Source organism: Dermacentor variabilis, chromosome 7, assembly GCF_050947875.1.
Source record: "Dermacentor variabilis isolate Ectoservices chromosome 7, ASM5094787v1, whole genome shotgun sequence".
NCBI classification, from domain to species: Eukaryota; Metazoa; Arthropoda; class Arachnida; order Ixodida; family Ixodidae; genus Dermacentor; species Dermacentor variabilis.
In genome coordinates this window covers 128655975-128674691 of record NC_134574.1, presented here as the reverse complement: position 1 = coordinate 128674691, position 18717 = coordinate 128655975, and the positions used below count along the sequence as shown (strand labels likewise).

At 44.5% G+C, this 18717-nt stretch overlaps 2 protein-coding genes across 4 annotated transcripts; one reads left to right on the top strand and one right to left on the bottom strand.

Annotated features, from left to right (window-relative positions):
- Positions 1-1800: 1800 nt before the first annotated feature.
- LOC142587896 (ergosterol biosynthetic protein 28 homolog) lies at positions 1801-5395 on the bottom strand. Of its 2 annotated transcripts, XM_075699235.1 has the most exons (4): positions 5111-5395; positions 4114-4213; positions 3176-3294; positions 1801-2565 (listed from the first exon to the last, which is right to left on the bottom strand). In XM_075699235.1, the coding sequence occupies exons 1-4, from the start codon at positions 5247-5249 to the stop codon at positions 2423-2425; spliced, it is 501 nt and encodes a 166-aa protein (XP_075555350.1). In that variant the 5' UTR covers positions 5250-5395; the 3' UTR covers positions 1801-2422. The 2 variants fall into 2 exon arrangements, with proteins under 2 accessions (XP_075555350.1, XP_075555351.1); XM_075699236.1 differs by lacking the exon at positions 4114-4213 and having other exon boundaries at positions 5111-5222.
- Positions 5396-6324: 929 nt separating this feature from the next.
- On the top strand, positions 6325-17325 carry LOC142587894 (THAP domain-containing protein 1 B-like). Of its 2 annotated transcripts, none has more exons than XM_075699234.1 (4): positions 6325-7066; positions 16115-16340; positions 16694-16842; positions 16907-17325. In XM_075699234.1, exons 1-3 carry the CDS (start codon positions 6737-6739, stop codon positions 16702-16704), a joined length of 567 nt encoding a protein of 188 aa, XP_075555349.1. In that variant the 5' UTR covers positions 6325-6736; the 3' UTR covers positions 16705-16842; positions 16907-17325. The 2 variants fall into 2 exon arrangements, with proteins under 2 accessions (XP_075555349.1, XP_075555348.1); XM_075699233.1 differs by lacking the exon at positions 6325-7066 and adding an exon at positions 14712-15556.
- Positions 17326-18717: the final 1392 nt, after the last annotated feature.

The window sequence follows — 18717 nt, the reverse complement described above, 5'->3', positions numbered from 1 at the left end:
CCGCGTCGCTGGAGAAGAGTACGGATGGTAGTAACAACGCTGGTAGTGACGTCATTGTGTGCCTTGTCCAACCAGAAGACGTTACAATGTTACATAGGTGTTTTCCGCCAAATAAAAAAAAATTAGAAAGGACTGCTAGTTAACTATTACGTCACTGGCAGTGCTTTGGACAAGCGGTCATAAGCAGAGTGTCGTAGGTCATTGCACTAATAGATTTAATTGTGTCATATCTGGTTATACTGTGCTCCACAAGATGACATCTACCAACGCGTCTGCTCGCGTCTACGTCACCGCTAATCCGAAATGGCGTAAGTTTTAATGCATTACACAGACAGAACAATACTAATTTCTCGCACTTTCTAGGTTCACCCCATAATTTGTCTGCATTTTGATTAAACATTCGGCTCTGTGGAACGTACAGCCAAAGGTATAGTCTGAGGGGGGGCGATTACGACGGAGGCCCGTCTTACACGGGGCTCACGCCGCCTTGATCGGGATACACAGCTGACTAGATATATAATCAATGAGCATGAATACTATCTATACATGGATAGCTGGAAGTGTAGCTCAACAAACTGAACGACACAAATCAACTGGTGTCACGCTTTGTTACACAACACGTGAAGTAGCCATACCTCAAGCTGGGATTGGTTCGGCGACCGCGCGTGCCCACCGTCAAGCAACCAATCACGTAACGGCGAGTACACGTCCGTCTTGGAAACACGTATAGACATATAATAGAAGACATGCGCGCTCTGCGAGAGAAAAACGGCCGGCTGGATTTTATTTCTCTTTTCTTCGTGTACTTTGTGACAGGAATAAACACTGATTGAGTGATTGGCGTTGGGAGGCCGAAAGTCCCATTTGGGAACCATGCTATGAAAACCCCCTACACCCCCCTCTCCCCTGAGCATGGCCCTGACTTTACCGCAGGTACCTACATCGTCGGACGCGTACAAATAATCTCGATGCCACTGCATATGTGAGGACAATATCTTTGGTAGAGCCTGGCACACGCACGCATACACATTTCGCGGCTGAATTCCAACCACACTCTTTATGACTAGATCGAAAGGAGCTGCATCGCGCGCTCTCCGCGGTTAACTGGGAGGTAACAACACGGCGGACATCAATCGCGGTTGTTTGCGACGATAGGTGACCGGCAACCTCGTAAGGACCCAAATATTGCACCCCCGGGTCGTGCTATACTCTCGCCCGATCACGTGCGAGGGTGTTCTGAGCCCACCGCCTGACAGATGGCGTGCATCCTGTCAACGCGCTTAGAAAGTACGCGACTTGAAAATAACGTTGACTAGAGGTCGGGTACAACTTTAGAAGGCAGCGGCGTTGGCCCCTCCAAGAATGATTTCTTGGTGATTTACGAGCGTATAGTTGAAACGCTGCAAGAACGTCAGAAAGCTAGAGAAGCACGAATATCAACCAAAATTATGTACCATCGTTTCCACCACGGAGGAAGGAAACAATTTAAACTATAGGGGGGAGTATTACGTCTTATTTCCCAAACCAACTTTCCGTGAAGCCATCCCATTCGCCTTTTCTCTCTCAGAAAGTTGGTCCAACACGCAACCCTGCTCGGCAGACCCGGCCCAGTTTGCTTGGGTCCCGGTAGGTTTTAGTCGACGCGCACTTGTTCACGGTACTCTGCCAACCGCTCTGTGAACGTTTTCTCCAGAAATATGTTTTCGCAAGCTCGGCGGATTATGTTGCGACGCATATATATATATATATATATATATATATATATATATATATATATATATATATATATATATATATATATGTCTCCTTTGCAACGTGGGAGTACGGCGGGTTCAAGTTTACTGTCACACCTTTTCGTCTTCTTTCTTATTCTTTTTTTTTTTCAAAGAGAGTGCGCTGAGCGTATGCAGGTAGCGTGGCTGTGAAAAACACTAAAACTTACCCGGAAGTGATAATGTGATCGGCCGACTCTTCCCTGCGTAAACGTTATCGCCTCACCCTCCCTTCCCGTTTTTCTTCCCTTCCTCCACGATTCCCACGGCTGCGGAACGATCGCAGCGCCAGATTTCCCCCTAGCAGCCTTTGTAGGGAACTCTACGGTCGCACCCATTTCAAATGGCCGTGCACAGCGAATTCTGCACGCACTGAGAGTGACGTATCACCGGCAGTGTCGGACTAGGAATACAGCCGCCCCATACATGCATAGACCTTATAATCACGGCGGCGACGATGACAAGTATAACGACGACTCGCGCGGGCGGCCATTTTGCCCGCGTCGCAGATAGGCCTAACGGCAGCAGTCCGCCGCGCGTAGTTAACAGCCGTGCAAACACATATGGGCGCTATGTCAATCGCGTGGGAAAGAGTTGAGGCGATATCTCGGGCAGCTCGAGGGCTCCCGCACGAAGGCGTAAGCCTCCAGTCACGACTGCCTGGTTTTCCTCTGCCTCCGCAGGTTGAGGAGGGCCTGCCGCTCTGACAGCTGCTCGTTGTCCTCAGCGTTGTCTTTCCGACGGGAGGCCAAGATAAACTTCGCGGCGACCAGCAGCCAGGCCATCGTGAGTGCTGAAAGAACACGAATGACAGAGAGAGAGACACACACACAGAGAGAGGTTGACTCTCTGGCGTAAAAATGTGATACGCCAGCACGTTATCATTTGACGCGTGTTCGTTATCGGTAGCAAGGTTGGATATTATGTGATCCTACAGTCGCATAGGCGCGAGCGCATAAGCTGACACACACACACACACACACACACACACACACACACACACACACACACACACACACACACACACACACACACACACACACACACACACACACACACACACACACACACACACGCACGCACGCACGCACGCACGCACGCACACACACACACACACACACACACACACACACACACACACACTGGAAAATCATCGGGAATACGTGATCAGCAGGGCTGCTAAATAAAAGATTTGGCAGCTGTGAAGCACTACTGCGCTGCATACTATTTCTCAAGCTCGCAGAGGGCGCCTTCTATATGCCCTTTAGCTCCGCTCGTTATTGTACGGGCTACATGTTTTTTTTTTTTAATAATTATTCTCACATCATCACGATCGAGTCCGGCAACAAAAACAAGGCGCAATAAGTCACTCAAATCAAAGTGTGCAACACGTCTGCACGTACCGCTCAAAAAGATGGGGAACCAGGTCGCTCCTCGCATGGCTACGGATCGATGCACGAACAATTCGTTGCCGAAGTAGCCGAGGTAGAGCGCCAGGGCGCACACGGTCATGGAGAGGATACTGCGAGGGAGCGGGAGACCAGAATATCGGTATAGTACGAAGCACTAGACAACGAGTACATACGTGCGTACGTACGTGTGTGTGTATGTGCGTATGTATGTATGTATGTATGTATGTGCGTATGTATGTATGTATGTATGTATGTATGTATGTATGTATGTATGTATGTATGTATGTATGTATGTATGTATGTATGTATGTAAAAGGAATAGAGAATAACCAGATCAATAAATTTGACCGATTCATCTGTATTTAGTGACACAAGCCGCCACACATAGTCTACCCGTATTTTACATAGATTCATTTCACTCTCTTGAAATGATTAAGCATTGCGGGCGAGGGAGGTTAACCCGCATGCTTCAGTGGTGGCGTCCCCTGGCGGTAGTGGCTCTCACTGGCGAATCGAAAGACAACTCTGCTTTGAAGCAGATTTCTTTCAATATTTCTTTTTCCTCTTTACATTTCTTGTTTTTTACCCACTGCAGTAGCTTAGTGACATGTGGCCTGCCTTGTAAAGCTGTCTTGTTCTGTAGCTCTACCAACCGAATACGTCTTTCACTGTGAGTTGCAATACCGTATTTGCTCAAGTTTAAGCATCCCCGATGCTGTGTTGACACACAGGAAGTGCAAAAGCGAGAATAAATGAAAAGAAAGTGCATGCCAACGTTTTATTTACTGCTAATCTAACCACCCAACTTTATGAATTTGGTCATCATGAGCGTTATGAAAAGCGATTAGGGGGCTGCTTAAGTTCGGGAAAATATGGTAATTGCACCGCGCGTGCTGGCGAGCGCGCAAATGTAAGTAAGGTGCACATACGGCGGCTTTTCGAGGAAAAAGCTGCAATGCATAAACACCAGGCCGTTGAATATCGACCAGAAGGCGAACGTTCTCTCCAATTCTGGACATCCTGGAAGGCCTGCAGGATATATATGAGACTTTGTGGATTACTCGTTCACAGTGCGAGACTCTGTCCAGTCCATGCGAAAAGTTAGACACCAAGACAAGATAGATAGATAGATAGATAGATAGATAGATAGATAGATAGATAGATAGATAGATAGATAGATAGATAGATAGATGAAAAATATGTCGAATCACGGTAAGATAACTAAAATCGACCAAGGACGTACTTGAATAAGGTAGCACGATAACGGTCTGAATTTATAAGAGTTCATGAATGCCGAAGCAGCCGTATGTCAGAATTTGCAAGCATTTGCTTATATATAACCATTTATTCATTCATTCGTTATTCGTTTGTGTGCTTATTTGTTTGTCTGCTCGTTTCATTGCTTAAAGCTTCCTTCTGGGAGCTTTCTCTTGGAGATTGCTCAGATAGGCAAACGCTATCACATTGTCGAAAGTCGTGTAAGCTGTTTGCAGGACACATGAAATTGAAATAACCTAGTTCTCTCGAACAGTGGCAGGAGAAAACAAGATTTTCGAATCAACACTATTAAGAAAAGAAACGGTTCCTTAGTCTGACCTGATTTCCATGCGCCGCGTTCTCTTACTTCAGCCTCTTCGAACCATTAAACAGTCACAGTTCAAGAAAAAAAAAAAAAAGTCTACACATTGGCTCGGGAGCTACGCCGACATCAGTTCAATGACCCCAGCGTCAGGGGGAACGCGAAACTCCTGTAACTCCCACTTCACTGCGCACAGAAACAGTATTTAGGAGAAGCCAAACTCTGAACACCTTGCGGGGACGCATTTGGATAAGGCACAAGGCGAAGTCAGTATTCTTAAATGAACAAACACGGCTTAATCCGAGTGTACGTGTTCCACAGAGAGCAAACAAATCAGGCAAGCTCACCGTCGGAGCATCTGAGCTCGATGAAGACCCTTTGCTGCAAGAAATTGTCGTCTCTGAGGCATCGAAAAGCGGTGGCAAAATTTGCGACCGACAACAACGCCAGCCAACCCCGCAGGGGATGCACAAGCCAATGCGTCATTTCTTCGACCTCTTAATTGCGAACTCCAGTTTGCGTCGGCCAGGTATTAATAAACAACGACAGACTTTTTTAAAAGCACACAGCATTTGGTCTTGATCTACAAGTGGCGTGTGGCGTCTTTGCCGACACGCGCGGACAAATGACTCCGATCGTTGTCGTAAATAGGTATTTCATCAGCGCCCTCCATGGCCAGTTTAAAATTTTTACGTTCACTAAATTAAACCTTGTAATAGTTGAATTTACTTTCTAATAAAAAAGTATTGAGTTAATAAAAAAAGAGCAGTTATTATAGTTTATAAATAGAGCCCAATACCCGACGCCTATGACGTGTTTATAGTTCTCGCGGTTCTCGCAATAACTTCCGCCGTATTGAACTAGCAAAAGCATAGCCTTTAAGATTAGCATATTAAATTCAGAGAGCGTCACCATTTAACGTAGATTCGAATACCGCCAATTTGGAATCGCTGACATATAACGTGCAAGCATCGCATTAGAAATATCAGACAATAAAAATGTTTGTAGCGCGTTCCTGCTTTTAGAGCTCAATCCCAGATGCAAGCAGTGAAATATCACTTCATCAGCAGGCGTGGCTCCTCACTCAATGTTGCAGAAGGAAAGAGAACGCGAACATTGAGGTGTTGGCTGTAACAGTTTTTCCAAGGAGCAACGATCTTGCTATCTCGCGCAGAAAGCCCGCCACTGCGTAATTTACAGCGGCCGAACGCCGAACCAGACCGCACCCCCCCCCCGCATTCTTGCTGCTCGCAGCGCCGCAGCGCGGCAACCACAGCGGCGGGGAGGGCGGAGATGGTTCACTATAGAGTTACTGTATACAGTATATGCTACCGATGCTACCGCAGGTAGCAACATGCAGCAACTCTAGTGCACTAGGGAAGACATGCACAACGTCGCTTCTGTACGTGCTGCCACCGTGTTCAAAATCTGGTCTAAAGATCAAAGTTATGCAACTGCATACCTCACCACAATATGATTTTCACTTTCAGCCTCAAAAAATTTGTTGCGTACCGGTTCAGCGGCTGCTGTGCCTTGAGAATCCCGCGTATTTTCTTTTTTCCCTCCTTAAAGGGAAGCTGAAGAGTCGGTCGGATTCAATAAGACGCTCATATACGGATGCGGGAACCTTATAAACCATGTAGGTAAAATTTTGGGGGGGATTTTTCAGTTAGGAGCGACGCAATCGCCAGTTAAAATTGCGCTGTAGCTCCGCCCCCCGTCGAACGCCACGCGCTGCAGCTGACGACTATCCTGACGATGCTAGTGGAGACCGGAAACCGCGGCGTAGTGACGTCAACACTGGTGTTATGTTCCTGCGCAGTCTCCGCGAACGTGCCTGACCGTGCTTGTTTCTGCTGGCGTGCCGTCATAATCTGCTTCGATCGACCCTGCATTCCTTTGTTGGTGTGTTTGCGTTTATGTAGAGTGGCATAGTCAACGTGCGCAGCATCAATTGAAGTGGTGGGCCGATCATGCCGGCTTTCTGTGCAGCCTACGGTTGCACGAGCACCAGCGGCCGCGACGATGTTGTCTTCCATTGCTTCCCGCAAGACGAGAAGCTTTCAACTAAGTGGGAGGCTGCTGTGAGGCGAAAGAATTTCAAGCCCACAAGAACAACAGTGCTGTGCTCTAACCACTTCCGTGACGACGATTACTACCAGAATTTATCAATAATGCGTTCGTTGGGTTTGCCAATCAAGTCGGCTCGACTAAGGCCCGGAGCAGTTCCGTCAGTGTTCGCGTACACAAGCAGCTCGTCACTGCTGTCAAGGCCAGCTTTCGCGCAAAGAAAGAAGCTTGAGGTAAGAACCTGACCACGCGAACCGTTGTTCAGTGTAGTTTACTGCGTGTAAACTACTGATTGCGACAATGCTTTTTATTGCGAATGCAATATACTGCTCGCACTTTCGGCCCGTCGGTGGTCGTGGCGCGCCTCCTTACTGCACACTTGATCAGCTGTGAACGTGCAAGAACTGCTTGTACTGGCTGACTTCACTACACAATTTTTATTTTACTTTTCTTCAGCGTGTCGTTTTCTACTGTTTTATCCCCACAAGAACAGGCCGTTTGCCTGCTTTTCGCATTGTTGCACGAGTTCTACATGATTGTGCAGGAGGGTACGTTGTCACTGTGCCACTATAGCAAGCAATTTACTTAATCTACTAGCTGTACAGTTAATTACCTTGCAGAGCAAGTGTTCATACAGATGCAGTAAGGATACAAAGTCCGCAACATAGTCAATGTTTATTGGTTTCTGTGCAAGAAAAAAAAAATATCCAGAGAAGAGGTGCAACTTAACGTGCATGTAATGTTTTATTCAAGCCACGGATTTAATGCTATCGTAGCAAATTCATTACGATAGCCTACACTTTCGCTCTGTCAAATTTAGACCGAATTCGACGATCCACGTCTCCGCTCATTGCACTTGTCGTGCTAGACGCCATTTTCCAAAACAAACCGGCGAAATAGCTCCGTTGACAGCTGTCCGTGCAATTTCGACGGAAGATCGCAGTGATCGGTGCGACTGTGCGACCAAACGGTTGGTCGCAGCCGAAAATCGGGGGGTCGGCACTGCGACTGCGATTTTCATCGCAAACGACGGAAATCGCACTTCCGGTGCGACGAAAATCGCATCATGTGAAACAGGCTTTACATGTTTCTAGTAAGTTTCTAATAAGCTCATGATCACATATATTAGTGTGTAAACACATATAACGATATCCGCTGCGATTACTATCTTTATAAGTAATGAAATACCATGCTACTTGCAAGAACATATATCACCCGAGGATTTTAGAACAAATTTCTGCATTTCAACTATACGCAATATGTGGTTTATTCAATAAAAGACCACAAACTGGGCTTTTTTGCGATGACAAACTTATTCCAAACTTTACTTACATACAGGCAAGAAAAGAAATTATAGACAGAAATATTGTTTTCCTCAATTTGTTCACCTGCCACTGTGGCTATAGCATTCTGCTGCTAACACAAGGCGAGGGGTTGATTTGCCAGCCATGGAAGTTGCATTTCGATGGGAGTCATAGGTGAAAAAAAAAGCTCTTGCACTTAGATTTAGTTCATCACCTTTTATTGAACCCTTACACTTCAAAATACTATTGCATAGGGGGCATGCTTATGCAAAATCTAGCACCAATAGAAAGCAAAGGGCAGAATTGTAAAACAACCATCTTTTGTGATAATTCGAGTGTGTAAATATTCATTGCATCAATATGTATTGTTCAACAGCACTGCACAAATAAGCATGATCAGGTATAGCAAGTACTCTGTCATGAAGCTGGTTCTACAGATGTATAAATGTCAAGGCATGAATGTTCATACTACGTCGCACACATAGCACAAAGAAAACCTTTTTCAAGAGTTGTCCCTTCTAGCAAATATGAGTGGGCCATAAGCAGCGGAAACTTTATTGCAGGACATTGTGTAATACCGCTTATGAAAGAATGAAGATAGTGTAGAGGCTTTTAACAGCAGTACCTCATGCTGCTCTAATAAGAGGAACAATGAGCAAAAACGTTTCTGGTAGAGCACTTAAACAGTAACTTTCTGAAAGACAGAAAATTCCAGGTGAGAGTTGGAGGTACATTTGGTCCACACCACACCAACAACATGGGTATACTACAAGAAACACTACAGCCTATGGTGTATTACAATCTATGGGAAAGCTATCTTATACAGAAATCAAGAATAATGCAACAAGCCCTCGATAACACCGCAGACTTTCTTGTCCAGTCTGGCCTCTCGCTTTCTGATAAGTCAGCTCATATCGACGTCGAAAAAAAAAAAAGAAAGACTAGAATCAAGAACTACCCCAGATGGCACATTGTGATCCACATAGCTGGACAAATATGCCCGCAAGTCAACTTCCACAAATCCTCAGCTAGTGTAAGCCCATGACAGCAGAGCCAGTACGTGGGTGAAACAATTATGCAATGCATGGACGCAACTTCCACACCTGGTGAAAAGAATAATCTCGAAATAGTGGGGGTGGACGAGTGGATACTATAGAAAATCGCAGATGCTGTGCTTGTGTCGAAGGTATGGTACGGTATGAATTACCAGCAGCACACAAAAAAAGACAACTCATCGAATACAGGCATCGGGTAGTAATAACAGGTCTTTCCAACTTTACCATGCTTGAAGACCTCCATGAGAAAGAGCTAACGAACAAGCACCTAGACAGAGTAGAGTTGCAGCCTGCAGCACAAATTCTTTGTCTCAAGAGATAAGAACCTCGTCCCAAGATACTATGCCAGCTAGCATATGAGATGCAAAGACGACTACCCCTCCCTTCAGAAACACAACCTCGGGATTACCTGAACTTGAAACACAACAGGCCCATACCGTGGAATATGGGGGCAAACAATTAGGCCAGGAGACTATATGCAACTGCCAAACACACAGAGGAGGTTACTAATCATGAAGATGCAAGCAAACATAAGGCACATATAGTACACTGATCTGGCAATAGCAGTGTAACAGTAGTATGACACTACATAAAACTAAACCCCATATAAGTGAGTACCATTCCAGGTCATCCTACACCTAGAAAAGCTGAACTGAAAGCAATCAAAGCAGCACTTGTGCAGATTACACCCTGCACAACACCCTGCCTGGATTCACCAGAAACTGTCTGGGCCTGCACATCACACAAGATTGTCAGGAAAGTCAGGAGACTGACACGCGACTTGCAAGAACATGGTCAGAAATTAAATTACAGGATACATAGCCATGCAGATATTCTAGGACACAAGCGGGCTTATAAGCCTGATATAACTGAAAACTAGATGAGTTTGTGTGTATTCATTATTAACTAAAGTGCAACAGATAGACAACAGACAAGAACGAAGCGCTCTGTGAGTTCACTTCGTTCCTGTCCATCGCATTTCTGTTGCACTATAGTTAATGAATTCATAAGGCTGCACAGGAGAAGAATGATACCTCTGCCCAAGGGCCCGATCTCGCATCCAAATCCACGCGTGTGCACACACACACACACAAATGTTGCAAGAGTGCATAGCATGAAGCAGTATCAACAAGATGGCACTAGATATGGATGAGGACTAACTTTCAACTGAGGTTCATTTGTAAAAATGTGGCGAGTTATATAAATTTCCAGAAAAAAAAAGGATGGTGAGCAAAACGAGAACAAGGTGAAAGCAGGAGCCAACGTTTCGACAAGTGGACTTGTCTTCTTCAAGGTCCACTTGTGGAAACGTTGGCTCCTACTTTCACCTTGTTCTCATGTTGCTCATCGTCTTGAATTTCCATCTCCTGCGTTCCCCGAGTTTTCCCCAGAAGAAGAAAGACATCTTTGAAGGATAGATAAAAATTGGTACTTGATGCAGCCAAACATAAATAAATATGCTACGGAAAGAAAACACAGAAAAATTCCAAGTGCAGGAAAAAAATTACAATTGCCAATCCTGCATGCCAACACCTTTCAAGAAACACTGTTGTTATTCCAATAGACAGACTGACAGCTTGCTTATACAAGCACATTCTTCCAGTTCCATGCCATTGGGAAAAAAATGAGTTTCCTGGAAGGTAGCCACATGCACACTTGGTGATCGCAATGTCGTTTTTTCCTGGACTTGTATATCTATATCTATTTTCTCCCTTTCCTGCTTTTATGTTTGGTTTCATCAAGCACTAGTCTTTATCAGGTTTTATTGCTGTACTACTTTGTGGTAACCTTTATAGATCACTGCATTTTCACAATAAACCTTTTAATTAGAAGTTAGCGTACCCTGTTCTTACTGCTTCACACTGTACATTCTTGCTACATTGGCCAAATAAAAGATTTTATAAGGTATCATGAGGGCCACTAAAGTGACTTGTTGCAACCTAAAAAAACAAAAAAAAGATAGCCTGGCTGCAAATGGCACTAGAGAACACATAGGACAAACAAGAAAACCGAGATGATCTAACAACCAAAAGTTTAATGTACACACCGAGTAAATGCTTGCTGACAAGCAATAGACTGAACATACACAAAAAGGAGAAGCAAAAATTCAGGTGCATTTCCTGACAAGAAATGCATCCATTTCTAACGGAGGCCGTGCTGACAAGATTAACCCAGCATTTTTAGATCTACAGTTTCCGTAATTTCTCTAGGCAGCCGATCTGCACAGAATGCTAGCTTCTTCCTCTACAATGCACGCTCAGATGTGGAGAGTGCATTGTAGAGGAAGAAGCTAGCATTCTGTGGAGATCGGCTGCCTAGAGAAATTATGGATGCTGTAGATGCAAATACACTGGGAGAATCTTGTGTCAGCATGGCCGCTGTTACACTTTCAGAGATGGATGCGTTTCCTGTTGGGATATGTATGGACACGCATCAGATCTTGCTTCTGCTTTTTGTGTAAATTCAATTTATTGCTTGTCGACCAGCATTTACTCGGCATGTTCAATAAACTTTCATTTGTTAATACACCTCATGATTGTCTTGGTCTCTAGCAGAAAGGTGTTCATTCTTTTTACAGTGAAGCTGTATATGCCTAGGCGAAACACTCATGGTACGATCCCAAAAACCCTAGTGTAGGGGTATGAGCCATTGTTTAAGGGGGTGTGAGCCATTGCATTTGTCTGGCATGATGGACGGAGACATTTCTTGTTGGGTAGACATAGAAATGCTTATGCATTTCAAACATACATTTATTTGCGTATTATTGCAGGGAAGGGACACAGAGGGGGATGGGGTTAAGACAAGACCATGATGTCATTATTATCTCGCAGCAAAGGTGTGGTGGGCCATTGGCTAGACCGATAGTGACGTCGTTTCTCTCTAGCAGCAGTCTCTCTCCGACTTCCCAATAAGTTTGAAAATGTGTCTCTGTATTTAATTAAATGAAATGTGCAGCCCCGGTGTGTCACTTCGTAACTACAATGCATAACTGAGTCATAAACATTATGATTAACGCATTACAAAACACAAGTGCGTAACATAATTCAGAAAGACTTTGATGGACCCGCTGGATTAACATAATGAACCACTCATTGCACTTTCCATGATGGTGATCTTGCAAAGTGCAATGTGTGGCATTCCAAATAAACAATGTGATAAACCCAAGCCAAACATGTGCATAACCTCATTAAGAAACACAGACATAACCAATAATATAGAAAGACTTGAATAAACCATTGGAATTAACCCAGTGATAAACACCGGGGCTACACATTTCAGCTTCGCTGGCTTACCGTCTGTACAGGGTGCATGGGCAGTAACTTTTTCTGTTATTATTTGTTAAGTATTATATAATGTTGTGCCAGTAAAACACATTGGGCTAGTTGGTGCAATGTATTGTTATTGCTTTTTTTGCTAGTTTTTTTCTTAATGTTGTGCCCTTCTTCCTTTTGTAACAACTTTTTTATTCCCCCTTGCATAATACTCCAACCTTGCAGCCTGCGAGGTATATAAATAAATAAGTACATAAGCACGCCATTCATTCATCTGCATACACCTTGCACCATTCCTTGCTCAACAAACGTCACTGCGTTGACGTCTCGCAGCGTGCATCTACATTAACTGCCGTTTGCGTTTCGGTATGGTTTGTGAACAGTGTAATGCATAAAGATTACATGACATTAAGGTTGTGACCTGTGCGGTGCATAAGCAAACCTTGCAAAAGATGACATGTTGGATTGTTGAAAATAAGACAAATTGTATACATCGCAGTTACCTTAACAGCATTTAATTGACCTCTTGACAAAAACTTCACATCGCATAGATTCCAACATGTACACTGAATCTGCAGTTTTCTTTTTTGCTTATTAATGCAGTCTTTACTGCATGGGCCACATTGTAGATTTGAAAACAAAGTGAAATAAATTTGTTTGTTGCAATATAACAATATGTGTAGATCACTGCAATTGTAACACCAGAACTTGATACAAACATGCACACTATATGATGCAGACAAATGCTCAGGACAAACTCCAGAATGTTTGCATCCTGGTACTTATGAAAGTGAACGGTTTCATTCCATGGCTGTCAATGAGAGGGAGAGAGAAAACTAAATTGTGTTCGTGGAACAAAAACGCATTGATAAGCTTAAACATATAGTCATTGCTTAACACTTTCGAAATGAATAATTATAGCTTGCCATCGACATTGAAGCAGCCTTTCGACAGCAAGAAAAGGAATCAGTTTTTCCAGCTCTGCACATTGAATTGCAGGAAATGCAAGCAGGCATAAAATTCTGCCAATATAATCTGTCTAGGAATACCAAATTGGAATAAACATTGAGGCTTGCATTTGTACTTTCTCTGGCTGAGCAATCTAGTTTGAAATGACTCCCATAAGCATGTCGTAACAATGTTGATCTAATACAGGTTAAATGCATGACTAGCTTAAGAAATCTGGATGATTGTTATAAATTACAGTGAAGAAACTATAATATCTAATAACATTAATAATATAATAATAATATTTATTTCCACAAAACAGGCTAACCGTGAGAGGCGTGCGAGGCTGAGCAGAAAGCTGAAAAATTGTACGGCAAATGCGCCTGCCGTGAGCCTACGATCCTGCATTATGAATAGCGCGTATTGATATGGTATTCTTGTTAGAAGTTCCGAGTATACTACCAGCGCGAGACACGGGACAACAAAGTGGACGAGAAGCGTGTCTTTTAGAATGCTATGTTACAACGTACAGGTTTCTACAAAAGTGACGGTAACTGCTCGAAACATTTGATGCGTCGGCTTTTGCGCCTTTAGAAATATTTAGAGAGGGCTCCTATATATATATTCGCAGCGCAAGCACAGCGATGGACGAACCAGGCTAGCGCTAAGGTTGAATTTCACAACACAGTTTTCATTCCACGTCGTAATCACACAGATCGTTTGAGGCTTCGTTCAGGGGCACACGCGGGCGTTCGGGTTAATACTTCTTGTTGCGTTTGGCGTAAGAATATGGCTAGGAGCAGGCACCACATATGCGCAATGAAGGGCAATATACACGCATCATTTCTCCAGAAGCTGACGCCGAGCACGGGTAGCGCGAGGATCTTGTTGGGCTGACACGACGACTTCGTGGCAGCCGAATTCCGAATGCTGCATATGCGGTGAGGGTAGCTGTATGAACTTGTCGATAGGTCATCTTGTAGATTGTTGTAGCGCAGGCAGAACGAAACGGTCATAGAAGGTAGATAAGACAACACACAGCGCTGAACCATAGAATAAAGAATCGCTGAACCACCTGCGAACAGCTGTTTACGTACGCGATGTCTACTGAACTACAGAAACCGCCGTCGCGCACTCCAAGACAAATCTTAACTAGCGTTTTTAAATTAGTAAACGTACATATTATTTGTTTCTAATCAAGATAAGTCAATTGTATTATAGTGTAAACGTTTTATTCACTACAATAAAATAATTATGCAGCGTGTGCATCGAAACCTGGCAGTAAGCAACCCTGGGCGTCGCACCTGTCGCATTGTTGAAATCGCAATAATGTGAAATGAGCCCTCTAAAAATCGCATTGCGACGCGTGCTAGAGCACCGATTTTCGTCGTTGCAGTCGCAGCATGTGAAACAGCCTTTGCACACCTGCGCGTCACGTGACCGTGTGACGTCACGCCAGACCGAGAGACGGGGCCTTCGATGGTGGAGGCGAAGCCTTGCGCGCCGCTGCTGCGGCGCTGCCGAGAGAGGGCGTTCGCTGGTGTGACGTCACGCCAGGAGGATAAGTGGGGCTACACAGCTCGGCTCCTCGCAGTGGTCGGCGCGCCATAGAGTAAGAAATTGACGCGCTGCCTTGCGCTATGTCGGATGATGTGTACAAGGCGTGGCTGGAACGATCTGCTGCGGCCAAGCGACGGCGCCGTGCTGAAGAAACAGAAGAAGAAAGAGAAAAACGGCGAGCTAAACAACGTGCGTATGCAGCAGCGTGGCGAGCACGCCGATCAGCATCGCTTGATGCGGGTGCATCTACAAATTCAGGGCCAAGTTTAATGAGTGGTGTTAACGGTAGCGAAACTATGGAGACAACCAGTAGTTCGGAGACAAGTTCCATGGACGCTCTTAATGCCGAAGAGACTATCATGGATGCTTCAAATGGTGACGATGCTGCATCTATGAATAGTATAGAACGCTACAACTTCAACAGAAGAAAGCGCCGTGCTGAAGAAACGCTGGAACAGAGAGTAGAGCGGCTTGCTAAAAGAAGAATGCAGTATGCAGCCAAGAAGGGAGAACGCAACGAGGCGAGACGAAAGCAGAGAGCCCAAGAGAAGGAGGAGCGCTTGAATAACAAGGCACAGCCAAGGGTATTGCCTTCGCAATCTTCCAGGCTTAACCAAGCTAAGCCTTCAGCCAATTTTTTCTTTGTCCTCGGAGCACCGAGAAAGCGTTTTCCTCGATAAGGCTCCCGGCTCCCGGCAAATAAAACATAAGAAAGACTTGTAGCATCGAGTGGCGCATTTAAAAATGAAAATGAGGGAAACCACAATGCAAGAGACATTTCCTTTATGAACACGGAGGAGTAGGATAGTCTACGTAGCCTCTTTCCTTCAAATGTTTCATAACCTTCAAGAGACGTGTCACAGAGGTCTGGGAGCAGACTTTTTAGCTATGTGGCAACCATTAAAGCCTATTCTAGCTGCCCAAATGAATGCAAGTATGGAGAAGCTAACATATATATAGATGGTGCCTCTTTGCCTAGAGATGGCATATGTGATTCGCAATGCAGCTGCAAAATTCATCTGTGCCATAAAGCGAGTGTTGAAGTTATTTTTTCAAGACATGGAAAGATTTTACTCGTACTGAAGTGCACTTTCCTTTGTCCTGTTTGCAGCAAGAGCAGCATATGTTTTTTGCATTTTCAGGTTCCTACTGAACTGTTAGGCGACATGGCTTGCACTGAAGACTGCTCTACAAGAAACCTGCCACTTGTAGATGATGCCCAAGAACCAGCACTGAGTTCCCATAAAGGTGACAAGTGCGTTCAAGTCATCATGCGGCCTGCAAACTGCTCTAAGGCATCACAGGTGAACATGAAAAGAAAAGTCAAATCAAAGGCAGCACAGACAAAGCCTTGTGGTGTTTCTATAGGTATGTATGCTCTATTAAATTTAGCATGCCTTTTTGAGTGTGTCCCAGCTGCATGCTTTCTTTCATTAAGTGGAATAATTTATGGGCTGTAATAAGGGAATTGTTGATAACTATACTGATGCCACAATGTTCATTACAATGTTCAAGTATTTGTTAGGAGCAGGTTTGTCATTGCTTGGCTGCTTTTGGAGTCCATGCCATGGTCCACAGATTGCTTTGCCTGGCTGTAGTTTGTTTAATGAACAATTGCTGTTTCTACTTTGTATGTTGTCTCCTGCATCTCTGGACTGCATCAAATTGTTTCACGATTCAGTGGCCAGAGGTGACAAAATGATTAAACGTGACTGTTCCAGGACTCGGTTAGCAGCCATGCACTACAATGAGAACAGGGAGAAAAGGCAGGCACGCACACAGGATGGCACTTCTCGGTGGATTGTGAAATACCCGAAAGCCACAGGAGACAATGCGGTTGCCTGTCCTGTAACGCAGCAACCCAGACATGGTAAGCTGATGGTACTCCGCTTCATTTGTGCACACATACATTGTTTTGTGAAATCCTAATGCAGGCTATGTGAAGAGACTACTGGATGTGGTTATGCTGGATGCTGCGACAGTGTTACGGACGAGAAGGACCACAAATGCGAAGATTCCGCCAACTCTCGGCAGCCGCTTTCCTAAAGCATCAAAGGAAGAGCTTGTAAGCAGGCGGAGAACGAGATTGAACAAGTAGTTAGATATAAATGGTCTTGTAGCAAAATGTAGTGAGAATGCCAACAATATGAAAAGCTGGTTTGCTTCTAACACAAGCCATCGTGGACTCGTGACACAGTGCATGACAAACTACCTTTGCGACAGCTTCACGACATCCATGTAAATAACTTTATAAATATGTGTTTGTATATGCTAGGTTTGGCTGTTTTTTCTATTTTACATGTGTGGCAACCAGATAAAATGACACCGAATAAAATGTATATGTGCTTCCAGATTCACTTTTTACTTATTGTGCCAAAAACTTTTACTACATGCATGAAAGTTGTAAAGTCAATTGGCAAGTGATGCAAAAGTGGTTCATAATGTCAAGAGCGGTGCATGCAGTGATTCAGTTCCTTTACTAACACATTTTTAAATACTCCGGTGCAGTTTGAAAAATGTTTGAACCCTGTGTACACTCCATTTTTGAGATGGATATTTCTACCGGGCAGCACACAGGACAATTTGGCAAAATGCGCCTCTCGTGCTTGCTCATTCTTCTCCATATGAGCCATGCAAATTGCCGATATGCAGCATATCTCAACTGCCTGTGGAAGTGAAAGTAAATTATATTACAGCACATATCTCATCTATATCAAATATCACCTGTTTGTGGAGTGTTTGTCACCTTTTCCTGATAAAGTGGTACCTTGCTGCTTAAGTGCCGCTTCAAGCACAGTCCTGTTCAAACAAGTCTTTAAATTTTCATGACCTTGTGATGCATTGTGCATGCTTCTGCTTTTGAGTGATTTCGTTAATTTCTTGACAGCAGCAGCAGTCCTGTTCATTGGGATACAGTGATAGCACGAAGACAGAGTGAAGTGTGTTTAAAATGGCATCACTGAGCTACCAAAAAAGCATTTGCATTCATGAACACATGCAAAGAACTAGTAACAAATTACGAAGTGCACTTTAGCTTGATACATTATTAAGCGCACAGCAGGTTTGCCACAGCCATACCTGTGATTTGGCCTGCGCAGTTGCTGTATATGGCCACAGAATGAGAGAGGACGACTTGCTACTAGCAGGATTTCTAAACGCAACGCGAAAAGATAGGAGGAACGAACACAAAGACGGGACGGGTGTGGACGGACGGATGATAACTGGTGTTGGAAAGCCTTATGAATACACGAATTCGCCCAAACCTGGATTTTGATTTACTGCTAGCTCCTTCGTGTCAGCACGCTGAACGGAAAGTGCATGTTTATCTCCCACCCTTGATGCCGGTATCGTCGCAAAGCGCCACAAATTTTCTATTTGCACGAGTGTTGTAAAACAGCCTGCATACAGCTACCATAACGCAGTGCAAGTGTAGAGTTTGCATGTGCTGGAAAGCCAGCACATGCCAGGACGCTACGCTCCCCCTTCTCTCGCGCACAGCAAGAAACCATAGAATAAATGGCAAGAAACCGGCCGTCTCGCGTAGCTGACGGAATTCGCCGCCTTTAGGCCCTGTTTGCGCTCGAGCCGTCCATTGCTGCAAGCCGTACCGCACGCTTGTGGTCGCGCAAAAGATTGCACATATCAAATACTTGTGCACAAATTTCAGTTTACAATGTGTGAGGTGTACACTGTGTACACAGTGTAAACAGCAATTTGTGCACAAGTGCTGGATATGTGCAGTATT

Excerpts from the sequence above, each read along its gene's own strand:
- LOC142587896 (XM_075699235.1), bottom strand. The coding sequence starts at position 5,249 with ATGACGCATTGGCTTGTGCATCCCCTGCGGGGTTGGCTGGCGTTGTTG. Across the intron at positions 4,214-5,110 it reads CGAGCTCAGATGCTCCGACG|GCCTTCCAGGATGTCCAGAA; the intron begins GTGAGCTTGCCT and ends TATATCCTGCAG. Across the intron at positions 2,566-3,175 it reads GTTCCCCATCTTTTTGAGCG|CACTCACGATGGCCTGGCTG; the intron begins GTACGTGCAGAC and ends GTGTTCTTTCAG.
- LOC142587894 (XM_075699233.1), top strand. The coding sequence starts at position 15,053 with ATGTCGGATGATGTGTACAAGGCGTGGCTGGAACGATCTGCTGCGGCC. Across the intron at positions 15,557-16,114 it reads ATAACAAGGCACAGCCAAGG|GTTCCTACTGAACTGTTAGG; the intron begins GTATTGCCTTCG and ends TTGCATTTTCAG.